At 34.3% G+C, this 17,856-nt stretch overlaps 1 protein-coding gene across 1 annotated transcript; it reads left to right on the forward strand.

The window, feature by feature from the left end:
* Nucleotides 1-2,054: 2,054 nt before the first annotated feature.
* Nucleotides 2,055-15,691, forward strand: LOC133190239 (nucleoprotein TPR-like). Its single transcript, XM_061325751.1, has 10 exons — nt 2,055-2,158; nt 6,266-6,768; nt 7,526-8,368; nt 9,813-10,059; nt 10,152-10,204; nt 10,433-10,520; nt 11,971-12,035; nt 14,276-14,536; nt 14,703-14,795; nt 15,471-15,691. Exons 1-10 carry the CDS (start codon nt 2,080-2,082, stop codon nt 15,636-15,638), a joined length of 2,400 nt encoding a protein of 799 aa, XP_061181735.1. The 5' UTR covers nt 2,055-2,079; the 3' UTR covers nt 15,639-15,691.
* Nucleotides 15,692-17,856: the final 2,165 nt, after the last annotated feature.

Here is a 17,856-nt window from a genome sequence, read left to right on the forward strand (position 1 = left end):
GGGGGGGGGTGGTCCAGACCTCCCCCTGGAATTTGCAGTTATTAAATGCATATACTGAAGCAAATTAAAAAAAAAAATGACTTTGGACACCCCTCCCCCCTTTTAGAAAACGTGGCCCCGTTAAGAAATACAGACGTTTTTTAAGCCTGCATGGGAAAGGGGTTTAGGGTTTTGTATGTTTGTTTGTGTGTGTGTTTTTTTTTGTTTTGTTTTGTTTTTGTTTTTGCTTGTCAAAAATTTCTGAGTTGGAAATTTCAAGTTTAAATTTGCCTGTGGAACCCTCCTCCTCCTCCCCCCCCCCCAATAACTTTCACTCGTGAGACACTGAGGATTTTAAAAAAAAAAAAAAAAAAAAAAAATTTTCATTCGTGTTTCTCCCTCGTAAAAATTTCAAATATCCTGTCCCACTCGTGAAATAAATTCCATATTCAACTACAAAACATTGAATAACATCTATATATTTTGCATATACCTAAATACAGTATCTGGCGTGTGTCAACTATTAACGGGGTTTATTAAGGCTACATAACATAAACAAAATAACTGATGCATGGATAGATATGTATACTTTTCATTCAATGATTTTGAACAGAAATCTCTGAAATATAAAGAAATCTTAAGGTTTCTTTGATGCTGAAATATGCAACTTTGTGCCGTTGTCAAGGGTTTTCTGTTGGGTTGTACCCCCCCCCCCCCGCCACTTTAATTGCTTCCCTTGGCTAGGGACAATTATTTTTACATAGACTAAAATACCTTGTGATACAATGTTATTAAAAGGTTTCAGAAATCAATTTACTCATGGTAGAAGAATTTTTGAATTTTCCTTAGTGTTTCTGGTATATTTCTTATCGGCTAGACCAGGGTTATCACCCTTGTTTTGCTTGTCTGGGAATATTGGAGTTTCGGTCTTTTGTTTTCTTCAACATTCCTTTACCTTACCATTATAAACATTCCTGGAACCGCCTCTTAATTTTTCCCACTATAGTAATATTGTTGCATTCAAGCTTTTGTATTAAGAATAAGCCGCAGTGGCAGTAAGCATTGGCATGAGCAGTTGGCAGTGGCAGTTAAGTGTCATATACGAAATTCTAGATGGACTCCTGACTCTCTCAGCTCTCTATTGATTCTTCATACCGCTCAACAGAATCGCTTCATACATGCCAGGCACATTTTCGATATTGAAATACATTCGCACATACATAAATATGTTAACGATAATGTAACGTGTAATGTGATAAATTGAGAACTTTCGATTAGTATTCTTCATTTCACTATAAATAATAAGTCGCTTCCTACTTCTTGGGTATATTATCTACGTTAAAGTTAATTCCCACATATACATACAGATATCAGCGATATGCTACATATGAGAATTAACAGATTAATGTCATTAGTCCGAAATCGGTAAAATCTATAGCATACTTGATTATGATAAATTTCGAATCGAACAATACCCGGCAACGCGTTTAGAATCATTTGGCATTAATGGAAATATTGTACTCTTCCTATCGTAAAAAGTTACCTAACTAAACTTATACAATCGTGTTAATTTCATCAGAGTACCTCGATCAAAAGCTTCATGTCTTAGAATAAACTACTTTCGATACTGTTAATGTCTCCAAGAACGCCATGTTGAAGTCGCTTGAGCCTATTCAATTTTTTCGGCTCAATCGGGCCACCCGGCTTGATGCGTGCGCAGTACCGGCTCACAAGCAAGTGGGTCGCCGGTGTACCAGTGAAAACTGTCCCTAGTGCTCAGAGTCGCCCCAAAACTAGAATTCCCAAGCGGTCATCCCCAGTGAACCCGAGCGCGCCGGGTCGTCAGAATCAGTAAACCAGGAACCTAAAACCACTAATCCGAGAGAGTTGGGAGACGGCAGTACTAGTTTTACCGCGTGCCAAAAAAAAAAAAAATTAAAAAAAAAGATAAAAGACCGGTTCTGAACAACAAACACAAAATCCAAATATCCTTATTTTTTCACCGTATTTTTTAAAATTGATTTTGAACCAAGATAGAACTTTATTCACCTCTGAAGACCCAAACAGGAAGTGAAGGATTTTATTAGCTCGGAAGGCGAAATGGCAAGCAAAAGAAAGAGAGATAGTGATGCTGAATACTCGCCATCTTCAGTAAAGATGTTCAAAAGCAGCGATGAATGTGAAAATTTTTGGTCTTTTTATTTGCAATATTTCTTTTCCTTTTAATAACATTTTAATGAAGAATAATCGTTAATGTCATAAATATTTTTTAATGCTGCATGATATGTCAGGGGGGAATTTCAGTCGAAACACACACATCTACTTATTTTTCATTATGCATCATTCCCTTGAACAAGTACAGAGAAGTCGCCAATTCCGGGTCACTCGTATGTATTTTATGCCATGCCCATATTGTTTAAATTAAAGCAAAAAAAGAAAAACAAAACAAAACTTAATACACTGGTCTTGAAGAATTAGCCCCTTCATGGTAACTGCGGCATTACTCTTTTGCAGGGCAAAATAATAACATTTGGCGAAGTTTTTGTTGACAGATAATCAAATGACGTATATTTAACAATTACTTTTACGTCATATTTCACCAAACTATATCATTTTGCCCTGCAAAAGAGCAGTACCGCAGTTACCGATGGTCTATTGGTTTTCATTTCTGTCTGTATAATCAATAACAAAATTTTGAAAAATCAACATTAGCAGAACATCGGACAAACGAAATTAAAAAACTCGTGCATTGAAGACAGCAATTAGAATTAGATTTAAGATTCACTCGCATACTCGTTATATTTACATCAGCAAGCGGTAAATCAGAATAATACTGCTGACTCCCGATGCCTGACTCTCTCAATTTTCTATTGATGTTGTTCATTCTGTTGTAAAGAATTGCTTCATACTTGTCCAGCACATTTTCTGCTTTGAAATACATTCAGACATACATAAATATGATAACAATGTTATATATATTTATGCTAAATCAAGGCCTTTTGATTTCCAACTCCCGTGTTCTGGACTGTGATTTTTTATTAATATTCTTCATTTCACTGAAAAGATATGCTTCAAACTTTGTGGGCATATTTGCTATGTTGAAGTTAGTTCCCATATACATAAATATATTGACAATATTAATTATGATAATGACATATCTGTCTAAAAGTGGTAAAATCTAGTACTAAGTTATAAATATAGAAACCAAAAACGGATACCTATTCATCTAGTTTCATTCATAAATTCCAACATTCATAATATTTTTGAATTTTTGTGTTCATGTGAATTAAGTTCAACATGTTAATGTGCCTGAAAAGTTTGAACCAAATCTGTTTTGCGATAAGGAGGATATTAACAAAAAACATAAATCCAAGAGAGTCAGGAGTCTGGAGTCGGCAGTAAATGTACTAGATTTACTGCTTGCCATTAACATCTATGTAGTGAGTATGTGAGCAGATCTGGCAAGTTATTTTCACTAGATTATGAAGAGAGATGTTTGTGCTTTGTTGACAGCCTACTTTTATTTTTTTGTTCTCTGCAGCATGGCTGATATTAGTTAGAATAATCTAACTGTGTCTCGGGACAAGCCCTCACCACAGTTAGAATACGTCCCATATACTTGCAATGTAGCAAATCGGAGTGGATCCACTCCGAAATGATTTTGAAGAATACAAAAGGAGTTACACTGAAAATAACTACCAAATTAATTATAACAAACCTTTTTGAGATTGTATATGCCTTTTAACCTAAAAAATAATCCATATTAATACGAAAATTCAACTCATTTTGTTAACGTTTTTTCCTCGCTTCAAATTTAATGCCATGTTGATATTTGGAACTCTCTGGATTGTTCATAGAAAATGCACAGAGTTCGAGTTATCGCCCGTGTTTATTTTGCAACATTGCCAATACACGGAACGAATTCTATCTTTAAACCGGGTCCGTAGGACAATATCATTTTAACGATAGAACATTCTATCTAGGCTGATATAAAAGCTGTAAGTAATAAAATTATAGCTGCAACGTATGACATGTATATTCAGTTATACCTAAGAAATTATTCATAATGATCATAGCTCAAGTAAATTGACACTGATTAATTATAATTCATAATGGTCACAGCTCATGTAAATTTACACTGATATATAATAATATAAATCAAACTAAATCAGTGTCTCCAGTTGTGGTTCCCATATCTCATGACATGGAACATGTCAAAACTCAGTATTCAAAACCTAGTGACAACTGTGTAACCTAGAGTTATAAAAGTATTCTTCAGGGAAAATATAAAAACTAAATTGTGTTAATGGTACCTTGCAAAAAAAATCTTTGTTTTTGGAATTTTAATTTTATTATTTTTAATCCTGATATATTAAACTCATTTTTTTTCTGAATCCTTATTGATATCTGTATTTAAAAACAGAAAAAATAATTTTTTTGTGAAATATGAGAGATTACAGTTGATCCCACTCGTCCCTCCTTTCCCTACCCCATGTCTGCACAAAATGAAGAGTGCATGGGTGGATGGGATGACTATTCCTTGTTTCACCATTTAACAAATAACATTTTTTTTTTAAATTCCTTAATTTATTTAAATCTATTTAATTCTGAACTTCTTGAAATCCCCTCCCCCCAGAAAAGCCTTGTTGAAATATGTCTGTAAATATTGTTCCCAAGTACCTATTTTGAAAACAAAAAGACTCTTGGATGACTCACAAATTGTACTTTTAGTACATGTATTGTATAAAAAATAAATCAAACAACTTTGCAAAATATCAATGAAACATCCTGACTTGACCGGTAATTGTTGACTTCACTGTATTTTTCATTACTGTTGTAAACACAGGGACTGGAAGTTAATGCAAATATAGAGAATGTGCCTGTACAGAAAGGATACATGCACATCCTCTATATTTACATTAACTTCTTGTAGTTCCAGTAACTGTGGTGGTAAGCACCTTTTGTAATACATGTAAACTAGAAATATGTCCATTGGACATGAATCCCAGGCCAGGGTTCATTAACGCAACATGACAATTTGTATTAGTGTATGAAGTTTGATGAAAATATCTTGAATTGTTTCTTAAAAATTGAGTTTAAGAGACAATAAATAGTAAAGTCAAATGTCATTTGGAAGGTCAAGGTAAAAAAAAATGGAAACAGTTCTCACCAAATTATTTATCAGGGTATAAGCTGACATACAAATATTCTGAAAAGTTTCTTTCAAACTGAGCTAAATGAAATTTAAGAAAAGTGAGGTCAAGGACAAAGGGAAAGTCAAGGTAAAAAAAAATATGCAGGTCAATAGCACTCACCAAAATGTATCAACAATTTGATAAAAATATCTTGAAAAGTTTCTTTAGAACTGAGCTAAACACAAAATTGAGAAAAGTGAGGTCAAGGTCAAAGGAAAGGTCAAGGTGAGAATTGTTGATGCAGTTGAATAACACTCATCAATATATATAAGCATTGTGAAGTTTGATAAAAATATCTTGAATACTCTCTAAACAAAAGTTTTTGAAAAATGAGATAGGGTCAAAGGTCAAGGTAAAAAATGTTGATGCAGTTGAATAGCTCTTATCAATATTTATCAACATGTAAGATATAATAAAAATATTTTGAAATAGGGTCTTAGAAACTGAGCTAAATACAAATTTAGGAAAAGTGAGGGCAGAGGTCAAAAGAAAGGTCAAGGTCAAAAATGTTCATGCAGTTGAATAGCTCTCATCATAATGTATCAGCATATAAGGTTTGATAAAAATATCTTGAATAGTATCTTTGAAACTGAGCTAAACACTAATTTTTGAAAAGTGAGTGCAAGGTCAAAGGAAAAGTCAAGGTCTATAAATGTTGATGCAGTTGAATAGCTTTCATCAATATATATCAGCATATGAAGTTTGTTAAAAATATCTTGAATAATTTCTTTGAAACTGAGCTCAACAAAAGTATGATGGCAGAACATTTTTTTATTGCAGGGCATAAAATGGTAAACATTAATATTGTATACATGAAAATGTATGAAACTCGCCTACTTGTTGGACTATGCCAGGGGAATTATTGGTCATTCACAAATATTTTCTGGTGCAGTTGGATTTTTTGTTACAGACACATTAAAATTTAAATATTGTGAAGTTTAAGTAGCTTGCATATATATCAGTTCATATCACTAGTATTTTTCTGTGATCAATCCTTACATTTTTCTGCATACCATGTCTCCACATCAAAAAGTACTTGTATACATATAAAGTCTATAATGTTACATGTATCTCTTGCATTGATTTTACAGCTTCTAGCCATTCTAGATCCGGAAGAGCCAGAAAAAAACCAGCTCGCTTTTTGGATGAAGATGATGGAGATGAAAGTCCACCAGAAAGCCAGGAAGGGGAACCGAAAACAGAAGAGATCCCTGACTTGAAACCCACACCATCTCTTCTTGCTGCCACCCCTCAGATAATCAGCTCAAATCCACAACTCATTATGGCTACTCCTCAGATCATAAGTGCCACCCCTCAGTTGATTAATACTACTCAGTTGATCAGTGTAGCACCTCAGTTGATCAGCTCAGCTCCTCAGTTAATCAGCTCAGCTCCTCAGTTAATCAGCTCAGCTCCACAGTTAATCAGTTCAGCCCCTCAGCTTATTAGTTCAACTCCACAGTTGATCAGTGGTTCACCGCAACTTATTGCTGCATCTCCACATCTAATTTCTGGTACACCTCAAATGATTGTGTCACAAGAACCATTACTCCAATCAAAAGTGGAGCCATTAGACACTCCAAAGTCATCAAGAGTGAGTAAAAAAACAATCATCAGTGAAAATAATAAAATATTCATCTCCTTAGAAATATTCCTTAGTTGTAAACTTGTTTATATAGAAATAGTTAGGAAGCAGAGCATGACAAATAAAAAAAATACCATATTATTGCAAAGAGCATAAAACTAATATTTATTATAAGTATTTGAGATTTGTTAGTTTAATAGAATATGACAAAATAGTTTATTATATGTTGACGATGCGATTGCTAAGGTGAGGTCAGTTGTGTATATTTTATTACTGGATACCTCTTTTAACTTAGATCCAACTCTCGTCAAACTGCACAAGACATTACTGTGACAAGACCTAATGTCGTATGTTAGTTGCATTTTCATATAAATTAAGTCTCAAAAATGCAATGTTTGACAAAGAGTGTGTCTCTATCTCTGCAATTTCCATTAAAGCAACAGTGGGTTACTTTTTTAATTTGTGAACTCTTCTTTGGTTATCCCAAGAATGTGGGCAAAAGAGCAGAGCCCAGATATGGAAAAACAGGCTATTTGCAGTACATAATGGGTACAAAGGTTACTCAGAAAAAATTCATTTGGAATATGCAGCAGTCCAAATTTTCTCTTCGCCCAGCTCTGCTTTAAGTGCTCGCAGTGCAAGAGTTGCTTCATGCTGCTCGCTGTGTTAGCTATTATTACTGGTAATATGTGTTTGTATAATCTAAATGAAAGGTTTACATGTAGGTGGAAACTGATATGGATTAGATTTTTCCCCTCTTTTGAAGGTTAGAAAGAAATCAGCCAAAGTGATAGAAATGGAGGAATTTGAAAAGGCTGAAAAAGTAAAATCCACCAAAAGACTGACAAAGGTAACAAGTCCGGAGTCAGTGACTGTAGCAGTATCAGCTGCTCCAGTAACAGGCATACAACCACAGATTTTACAGGCAGCCAACATACAGCTGAATCTAATGAATGCTCTGAACACACCAACTTCAAGTGATGTCCAGTCAACACTTCTGGCCCAGCTGAGAAAAAATCCTCAGATGGTCAGGGTTGTTGATGATCCTAAACTTGGATCTGTGAAGACTGAACCTATAATGGTGTCTGGTCCTTTTGTCAGCCCTGGGGAGACAGTTATGGGGGACCAGAATTTTAGTGTGAAGGATGAACCCATTGATACAGTTGATCCCAACATCTTGCTGCCTCAGTCTGCCCCTGGCTCAGCTTTGTTAACACATCTGACAAAAATAGCTCAACAAGAAGGAAGTGTTTCACCGACTAAAACCCCAGCTAAAAAGAAAACACCGAAACCAAAAATCAAAGAAGAACCTGGTCCAAGCATGGCAGGAGATGTCCAGAGTAAAAGTGTTATTAAAATGCTGTTAAATAAACCAGCCCAGTTTTCTGAACCAGTTATCTCTACACAAACTCTGTCACAAATCAACTCTCCTATGTCAGACAAAAATGTGAAGAAGCCAATTAAAATGAAAATTTCTACAGAGGGCTCTTCTGTGTCTCACATGGGACCGGGTGGGGATGCGTTTGGTCACGTAGCACCTGCCAACGTCATCAGTCCTGTAGAGAGCAATAAGTCGTCAACATCAGGGGCAGGGACGGATAAAAAGAAGGTAAACAGTAATATACACATATAATTTAATTTTGTTTGTATTCTAGGCTCTGATTGGTTAATATCCAAAAAGGAACACAAATTATTTCTGTATAACCTGGTTTGGTATGGGGACCCCCCCCCCCCCCCCCCCCCCCTCGACAACCAGCTGAATCATCTGTATCCATACAATCCTCTCATTTCCAGTCCTTGGGATTCATGGAAAATTCCAGATTTAATAAAAGTACCTTTAACTTCAAACAATAATTCGATCTTACCACATTTAAACATTTCAAACAACAAGGCTGCTAGGCTTATGTATCAGTTTTTACCTCCCCTCGCTTCCCATGACTTCCGTTACTTCCGTTACTACGGTTGTATTATTGAGCGGCAAATTTGAACTAATAAAAAGCAACGAAATTTTACACCCATAGTTATTTAATGATTTTAAAATTAAATTATAAGGAATGACTCTAATTCTTGGCCAAATTATTCGAGTATAACCTGGTTTGGGTCAGTTTCCGCTTTGCGGATTATAAAGTGTAAACTGACCCAAACCAGGTTATACTCGAATAATTTGGCCAAAGAATTAGAGTCATTCCTAAAATATTTACACACTCTCTACCATCGGCTCATACATTCACCTGTCATTGGCTCACATATATCACAGTGATAAGCACGAGAAATAGTGCAGTTTTTAAATTCATTATAATTAAATGTCTGCGCTAATGATAGTCCTTAAAGATAGATATTTACTAAATAGATCTAAAACTATTGGTTCAATTTGAAATAATCCTTGAAATGTTATGTTTTTTACGTTATGTCAAAAATCTTGATGCGAGCCCATTGCAGAGGTGTCTGAGAGAGGAACGAACGACAACTCTGCATAGGAGATTGATATTTACATTTGAAAACATTTTGTCTTATATAACACTATTTGAGCAATGCTGTCTATCACTGTATAATAACAGATGACAACAAATTCATTATTAAGTCATAAAGAGTCGATGTGATTTCACAGTGACATCCTAAGGGGTCAACGTTTTCAGCGCATTCAATTTATACCCTTGAGGTTTGAAAAAATAAATTATTTCATGGGTTTTAAATTATAATTCACAAATATTATTATTTTTTTTATATGTCAGTCACAAATGTAAATGTAATAAGGTATCATTTTGAAACATCTGTTGCATCTATGGGATTTGATCAACCCATATTTACATCCCTATAGATGTTAAAAAAGATACCTCATTTCTTAAATATCCATTCCTTTCTTGAGAGTTTTCAATATATTTTGTTAGGATAATGTCATATTATCAGTCTACCAAGTTAACAGAGTGCAGTCTTGTAGATTTTTAGTTTCTGATGATGTAGAAACTAATCTGAAATTTGCATTTTTTATGCTACATGTACAATTTGTATATGAAAAACAAAATGTCTTATGATGAAATATTATCTAAATTAAGGCTAAGAAAACTAAAAGAAAACAATCAGTATCAATTCTGGATGACGAGGATGAAGATGATGAAGATTATGATGAAGAGGATGATGATGACGATGATGATTTGATTGATGATGACCTGGATGATAATGAAGATGATATGGACTGGGAATTTGAAACACAAGATGGGAATCTGATTATTGCAGATGAAGTTCCCAAGAGAAGTACCGGTACAAGTAAAAAAACACCCAGCAAAAAGAAAGGCAAGAAAGGTATAGATGGTTGCTCCAGCTAACGATGGTGTTACAAGAATTTCATTGTGAAAATTTCTTAATGACATAAACAAAAAAAATGGGTTTTTTAGATGATGGCCAGTCCTTTGCTGTTACTAATAAAGACAAGAAGAGCACTGGACAGGTAAACTTCTTCTCATGGCTGCTGCTGACACAGACCAGGTTTATTAACCAGCTTCTTTGTTTGGTGACCTGTCAGTGAATTTTCACTCATTCCTTACCTTGTCTTCAAGTTGTGTTTCAACAGATTTTCCTGACTATTTATTACCATTTTAAAATTTTTAAGTTGAATTATCACTTTCTTTTGATTTCTTGATACTGTGAAAAAAACCCATGCTTTTGATATTTTTAGAAGGAAAAGAAGAGGAAACGTCTGACTGCCTACACCATGTGGTGCAACAGTGTGCGATACAAAGTCTTAAATGAAAATCCAGGAATTGGTAATAATAGCAATTTCAGAATTGGTCTTTTCACAGGTCAAAAAAAATTGATATATTTCTATGCCCCTTCATGAATATGGCTAGGGCATATGGTGTTTTGTCATATCTAGCTGTCTTCTGTCTGTCAGTCACACTTTGCATGTAACTATTAGTTTCAAAGAAACTGTTTGAGATACAATCAGGATTCAAAATTAAGTGGAAATACTCGCTAAATGCGACCATAAAATACATTTTAGCTGGTGTGTTACAGTTCATCTTATATAATTCCATAAAGGGGTACATGTACTTCATAAAACTCCATATACCAATAAATCTCTGTAAGAGCAATTTTACCATATACTTAAGAGGTCTTATATAAAGATTTGCTAAATATGAGAGAATGATCTTGAAACAATGAGACTTCAATTAACTGTTAGATGATAGATGGTTTGAATCAACGTTACGTACCCTGCTATAATGGACAACTGTTTTAAGGGTGTCAGTTTCATCATAAATGTCTTTTGTATTAAAGATATGTAATAAAAATTATTCCTACTTTCGTCATATTTTACTAATTATCTCTGACCGAAGAAGGAAGTTATATATTTCTTTTCATGTTGAAATACAAATATACATGGGTGGGGCATTCATGTCCTATGGACATATTTCTAGTCAATTTATTATCTATATTAATCCAGGTGAAGTGTGCTTTGGGAAGACATAGTATAGATTTAAGTTTATTTGAATTTAAGTTTCACGTGCAACTTGTGCGTTTCTCTATATGACGACATTTTCTGTCATGTAACGCTTTCCTGTGGTGCCCTGTCTGGTTGTCACAACGAATGGTGGAACTCAATCATTAACTCCTTTGACATCAGACTTGGAGCAGAACTTTGTGGTCTCCATGAAAAAGATCTTTTATTCATTTTCCTGGGGCGGAAATCTGAAACACTTCTAACAGAACCTCAAGAGAGAGACTTTAAAAAACTGAACTTAAAATTATTAGTTTATGCTTGTGCGCAGTGCCAAAGGTTATGCACGGCATACTCGCACGTAAATTTGTTGCACGGACAATTGTGAGCGACATTGTACATGTAGTTGACATTATATTTGACACTTTATTTTCCTTTTGTTTGTTTTAATGCTATATAATATGTACATAATCTAATATGCTACTATCTCTTTATAGAGGAAATAAAAGATGAATGAATGAGAAGGGAGGGGTGTCAAAGTGTATGAATATGTAAGAAGAAAGTTTAGAAATATTAATTCTCAAGAACAGCTGTCAGCTGGACCACATTTAGTTAAGCTGATGTGCAAGTAGCCATGAGTAGTACAGGTTTAAGTTTGTTCAATTCATGGTCTCCAGGACTATATTGAGACCACAGGAAGGATAAAGTTTTACATTGACTTCCTAATAACTGAATTTTACTGTATATTCTTTTGTCTATTAAGCATATAATTTTTTCAGATTTTGCACAATTAAGTAGAAGACTAGGAGAAATTTGGCAAAGTGTTCCAGCTAAAGACAAAATGGTCAGTTATTGTGACAGTTGTATCGAAGTAAAACTCAACCTCTAGAATGCTTAAATGTGATTTAAATTTCATAAGAATATGTACAGGGTGTTTCATAATATATGTTACATTTTTAAATCTAATTATTTTTCTTACCTATCATATTTCTAGTACAAAATATATATCATTTTAAACATCAGATACTGCATTTTTGTTCCATGAGAAAAAGTCATGGATATCATGATATTACACTGATTAATTGTGACATAAACACCAATGTCATAATTTGAATATTTTTCGAAATGGACTTAACTTTTCAACATATTGCTGAATTGTAAAGCAATTTTTTTTTCAATACATGTCGCCAACATTCATTCAGAAGTTGTAGAAGAAGGAAATATTCCAAAAGAATGGAAGCTTTCTAGGATGCTATTCAGAAGGCTAGTAAGAAGGCTAAAGGAGAGGGACGGGCAAAATGCGATAAATGACACGGTTCTTCAGAAAGCCTACGGACTTCAAGAGCCGAAGATTTAATTGGTGAAGTAGAGACTCTTAATTTAGCAAACTCCTGAGAAGTGTCAGATGGATGTTTTAGAAATTTATGCTGGCAATATCAGCATTTCCAGCATATATTGGACTTTTAAATATGATATGAAGTTATTAGCGTACAAATTTTCAATAATGATATACCCAAAGGAAAGAGTTTGACCTCTGCATTTGTCAATCTCAGTCTTTGGGCCTTTTTTCTGTAGGGGTTCTTTAGGAACAGGATATACAGTCCTAGACCAGAGATACTGAATGAACTCAAAAAGATCGTAAAACTTCAAATGAGAAGTCTCTAAGCAAAAATGTGTGACAAGGTTAAACAAATTCAAGAAGCAATTTTCATTTGTAGTTGAAATAGTGGAGATCATTTAGAACAATGTAATGTTATGTGGGCTTTTTACGTTGTGAAATTCAACGTTACAAAAATGACTTAAATTAGAAATTTTGCCAATTTTCATTAATGTTTGAGATTTTGTCCAGTGTTCAATATTTTAGTTGGTAATTGTACATAATGAATCTTATGGATACATGTATCAAATTGATAAGATCACTTGTCTGTATCTTTTTCTTGTGTTTGTCAAATTGAAGATTCAAAATGTAACATATATTATGAAACACCCTGTACTTGATTTTAATGCATAACTTAGTGTCATGAATTACTGTAAACCAACTTATTCCCAACAACTTTTATTCATGATTCGTCAGTTCAAAAATATCTTTGGCAACTTATTTTCACAACTGAGGAAGTATTCTACATAGACACACAATGAAATATAGTTCACAGAGATATATGGAGTAAAACAAGGTTTCAAAACTCCCGGATATTTCTCAAACATGAATTAAAGTTGGTTTACAGTATATTGACAAGCAAATTTCAAATTGTAACAGTTTTCTTGGTAGGGAATGTTTTTAAAATGTTTGTGTTATTGTGAAAATTTTTTGATATACATGTACATGTAAATATTTACATGTATGTAAGCATATCTCTATTTTTTTTACTTTTTCCCATTTTATGATATCTTAAACATATAGAAACTGTCTTAAAACTCCCAGAAAAACTCGCTGAATTAGTATTGATATATCTGATAATTATGCCCCCCCCCCCCCCCTTAGAAGAAGGGAGGGCATATTGCTTTGCTGCTGACTGTCGGTCAGTCTGTCAGTCCACCAACAGTTTCCGTTCATTTTCTTTGCAGAGGTTGCAAATACTGAAATGAAATTTGGTATACAGATTTTTCCTAAGAATATCTAGCTAGGTGAAGTTTTGTTTTGGGTACAATTGAGCAATTTTTGATAGAGTTATGCCCCTTGGACTTAGAAAAATTCCAATTATTTTCAGTTTCCATTCATTTTCTTCTCAGAGGTTGCACATACTGTAATGAAATTTGGTACACAGATTTATCATAAGAATATTTAGGTCAAGTTCTGTTTTAGGTACGATCGAGGAATTTTTGACAGAGTTATGCCCCTTGGACTCAGAAAAATTCCAATTATTTGCAGTTTCCATTCATTTTCTTTGCAGAGGTTGCACATACTGAAATGAAATTTTGTGTTCAGATTTATCTTAAGAATGTTTAGGTCAAGTTCTGTTATGGGTACGATCGAGCAATTTTTTACAGAGTTATGCCCCTTGGACTTAGAAAAATTCCAATTATTTGGGGGGGGGGGGGGCATAAGTGTTTCACAAACATCTCTTGTTACACTTCGACTTTCAGGCCTGGAAAAGAAAAGCAAAAAGAGAAGCTCGTAAATTACTGGGGAAAGGTTTACTGATAAAGACAGGCAAAGGTGGCGGGAGTACAGCATCTCAAACCAGCGTATCAACAGCCCCAGCTCTACCCAGCAGCTCGAATACTCCGCCCCCTATTTATCACCCACCAATAAGACACCACTCTACAAAACATCATTCGACCAATAATAACCCTGGACTTGGCCCTGTGAAGCTAACGGATGAACCATTTACTAGTCCATCTAAGGTACTATTAAATAAAAACCCATTTATTTGAGGGATTTATATTATTAGTCTGTGCCGACGTCTTTCTGCAGATATGTTGTGGGTTTTCAAAGTTTTGGATTATTTTAATATTATATGTGTACTTGATGCACTTAAATTAACATTTAACAAAATAATTTTTCTTGCAGGTGCTTGGTATAGAGCCTATAGATACAGCAGCACATCTGAAGTTGGTAGGGGATTCTCTTAGTATTATAGGAATAAGACTGCAAGAACACAGGGTAAGTCCAGTCACAATGCAGTGGAGCATGACAAACTTTTTCCCAATTTAGAAATTGTTATATAAATTTACATGTATCTTTATAGAAGTGCTTGAATAACATTGTGTATATATGGTATAAGTACATGTACATGTATTATAATTCATTTGGACTTTTCATTTTTACTTCAATGGAGTGAAGATGAGCTTAAACTATATCCCTAGTGTCAATGCAAAGTTCAGAGTTTTTAGAGCAAGTCCATTCCCATGTAACCATAAACATTACCTGAACCATACTTGCATTTGCATGATGCATTTAGGGATGTACACTACCAGACTTGCTTCTTCTGGCCTATATTTTCTGGATGAGCATCCAGGTTAAAGTCTTGAAGATTGCCCATTTCCAAGTAACCCCCAAGTCCTACAAATACCAAACTTACATGAATGTTGCATCAATGGATGCACACTACAGGAACATTCATTTGGTGTGAGGCTTCCTTCAATGTATATAATCTTTGATTACCTATGTTTTCTTAAGTAGTAGGTTTACATGTACTATTTCTCATTCTTTAGATATGCCTACAAAATATTGTTCTGTAGCAGGGTTTGATCACTGTGCAGGAAAGCTATTGGTCCAGTTAGAGACTCCCTTCTGTGTATCTTCTGATATGCTCTATATAACATTATTATGTTGCAGGGTCTGATTGCTGTGCAGGGAAGCCTATCAGTCCTGTTAGACTCTCTTCTGTGTGCCGTCGGGCCCCTCATGTGTCTGACATCTCAAGTCCCAGAACTTAATGGCTGCTCACCAAAAACACACACTCGTGTTTTAGACAATATTGCATATATTATGCCAGGGTTGTAATACATTGTAGTTGTTAAACTTATTTTATATAAATAAATGTTATATGTTGTGCATTTCTGGGTTATCTATAGTTTATAATTTAGGATACTGTCGGAAACCCACGGTTGGTTAGGATTTGTTCTCTCCATTTGTTCCTCATTTTATTGCTTTGATTGCAGGATGAAAAACCAACAGAGGGTTTGGACAATGAATTAAAGAAAAAAGATGTGTTTGATACACACAAATGATCTGAGATAGGCAATTTCTAATGATGGACAGACTTGGATTACATACATTGTCTGCCAGTAACCATGAAGTTGCCCAAATGACAATGGATCAAGGTCCTAACACTGCCTCAGCACATAAAAAATCTTTGTGCCAAGAATGAGCTTCCAACTTTCTCCATTACAAGATTTGGACAGGAAAGGAATTATACACTTATTCTAAATGCCCTAACACTGCCAAAATGACCTTGATTCAAGGTCATGACATGCCCTCTGGTCATAAGTAATCTTTAAGTGAAGTATCAACTACCAATATTTTCCAGTGAAGAGGTATGGAATGGGCAGGAATTATACATTTTCTGAAAGTACCCCTTAACTTGAACTAATGACCTTGAGTCAGGGTCAGAAAACCCTCAGGTCATAAGTACATGTAAGCCCTCTGTTAAGTATGAACTTTCAATCATCATTCTTCAAAAGAAAATTATGGACTGGACTCAAGTTTGACACTTCATCTGTAAGTGATTTGAATCTGCTAAATGACCCTGGTCACTCTTGACACAATCCTAGGTCATTAAATAATCTTTATGTCAAGTACAATCTTCTAATTTCTTTCCACTACAAAATACATGTATGACCAAAACAAGAATTTTACATTTTTGTAGAGGTCAGGATACATTGGCAGGTCAAAAGAAAACTTTGTGTCAAGTATGGGTTTCTCCTTATTAACAAGTTATGGCCTGGACTCGATTGCAAGGACAGAGGGACAATGTGATTGCTAATGCTAAGTAATAAAGATCTCAATGACTCGTATACATGTTTCTGTAACTTTGCTAAAAATAGAGTCTCAAACTTCTGCGGGTTTAAGTTATTATAAAGGTCAAAGTTTATGACAGAAATACAGAATGACAGTGACAGAATACCCTAACCCACAATTCACATCCTCATGAAAGATTATTTTGTCAATGTACTGATTTTAAATCTACAGCATAAAAAAACTACCCATGAAATTAAAGTTAAAATTTTTGAAAAGTAGGTCAAAGTCAAGGTCATGAGATCAAAAATCACAGTACATTTGGAAAGATCATGTCATTAATGCATGTGCAGTATGAAAGCTCTACCTTCTCTCATTTAAAAGATATGACCAAGCTTGACCCCCCAACCCCTCTCAATCTGCCATTGGTGACCTAAACTTGTTTATTTGACCTTGGTTCAAGAAGTCATTCCTTAGTTTAATTATTTATTCTCATCATAATGTATGAATCAAAAAGCTTCATAAGTATGTATTGTACAAAAAAAAGGAGGAAAAACTCAAAAAAAATAAATAAATATGCATTTAATCGTTTTATTGTAGTAATCCATAAAATCTGGATTAATATGAGAATATTTGAATGATATAAAAATCCAAATACAAGTAGAAAAATATAAAATAATTCGCACATACAGCATACCCACAATCATGTTTGGTTTTATACTGCAAATATATCTACTTCTGATACCACATAACAACTACTCTCCCGAATAAAAACCACAATAATGAGGTGAGATTTTGTCCCAGTGAGTTGTAATATACACCAGTAGTGCTACATCAAAACAAGTTTAATATTTTGATTACTTTTTAAAGTCTATTAATAGTATATTCCATATAATATTCACATACATCTTTAACAACAATGCATTACTTCGTCGTTGGGTGAAAATAAGAGGTACTCAATGGTAGTGATAAATATTACAAAGATTCCTAAGTGGACCCTTGAATTAGCAACAAATAAACATGAAAAATGGATGTCCAGCGAAATCTGCATGGATCTGAAAAACAGCAAAGATAATGCGATTCCACATATCAGACTCTCAGAGAATTTGGTGCTTCTTTGTCACAAGAACCTAATGGAGACAGCAAACATCAATATATATATATATATATATATATATATATATATATATATATATATATATATATGTATATGTATGTATTGTACATACAAGGCACAATTTTCCAATGTGTCTGATATTCCAAT

This window comes from Saccostrea echinata, unplaced genomic scaffold (assembly GCF_033153115.1).
Source record: "Saccostrea echinata isolate AGI-Se365-2 ecotype Australia unplaced genomic scaffold, CSIRO_AGI_Sech_v1 ptg000022l, whole genome shotgun sequence".
NCBI lineage: Eukaryota > Metazoa > Mollusca > Bivalvia > Ostreida > Ostreidae > Saccostrea > Saccostrea echinata.

Bases quoted from the DNA above. Each gene is read 5' to 3' on its own strand.
- LOC133190239 (XM_061325751.1), top strand. From the start codon at position 2,080: ATGGCAAGCAAAAGAAAGAGAGATAGTGATGCTGAATACTCGCCATCT. The intron at 2,159-6,265 runs GTGAAAATTTTT...TTGATTTTACAG, and splicing joins GTTCAAAAGCAGCGATGAAT to CTTCTAGCCATTCTAGATCC. The intron at 14,537-14,702 runs GTACTATTAAAT...TTTTTCTTGCAG, and splicing joins CATTTACTAGTCCATCTAAG to GTGCTTGGTATAGAGCCTAT.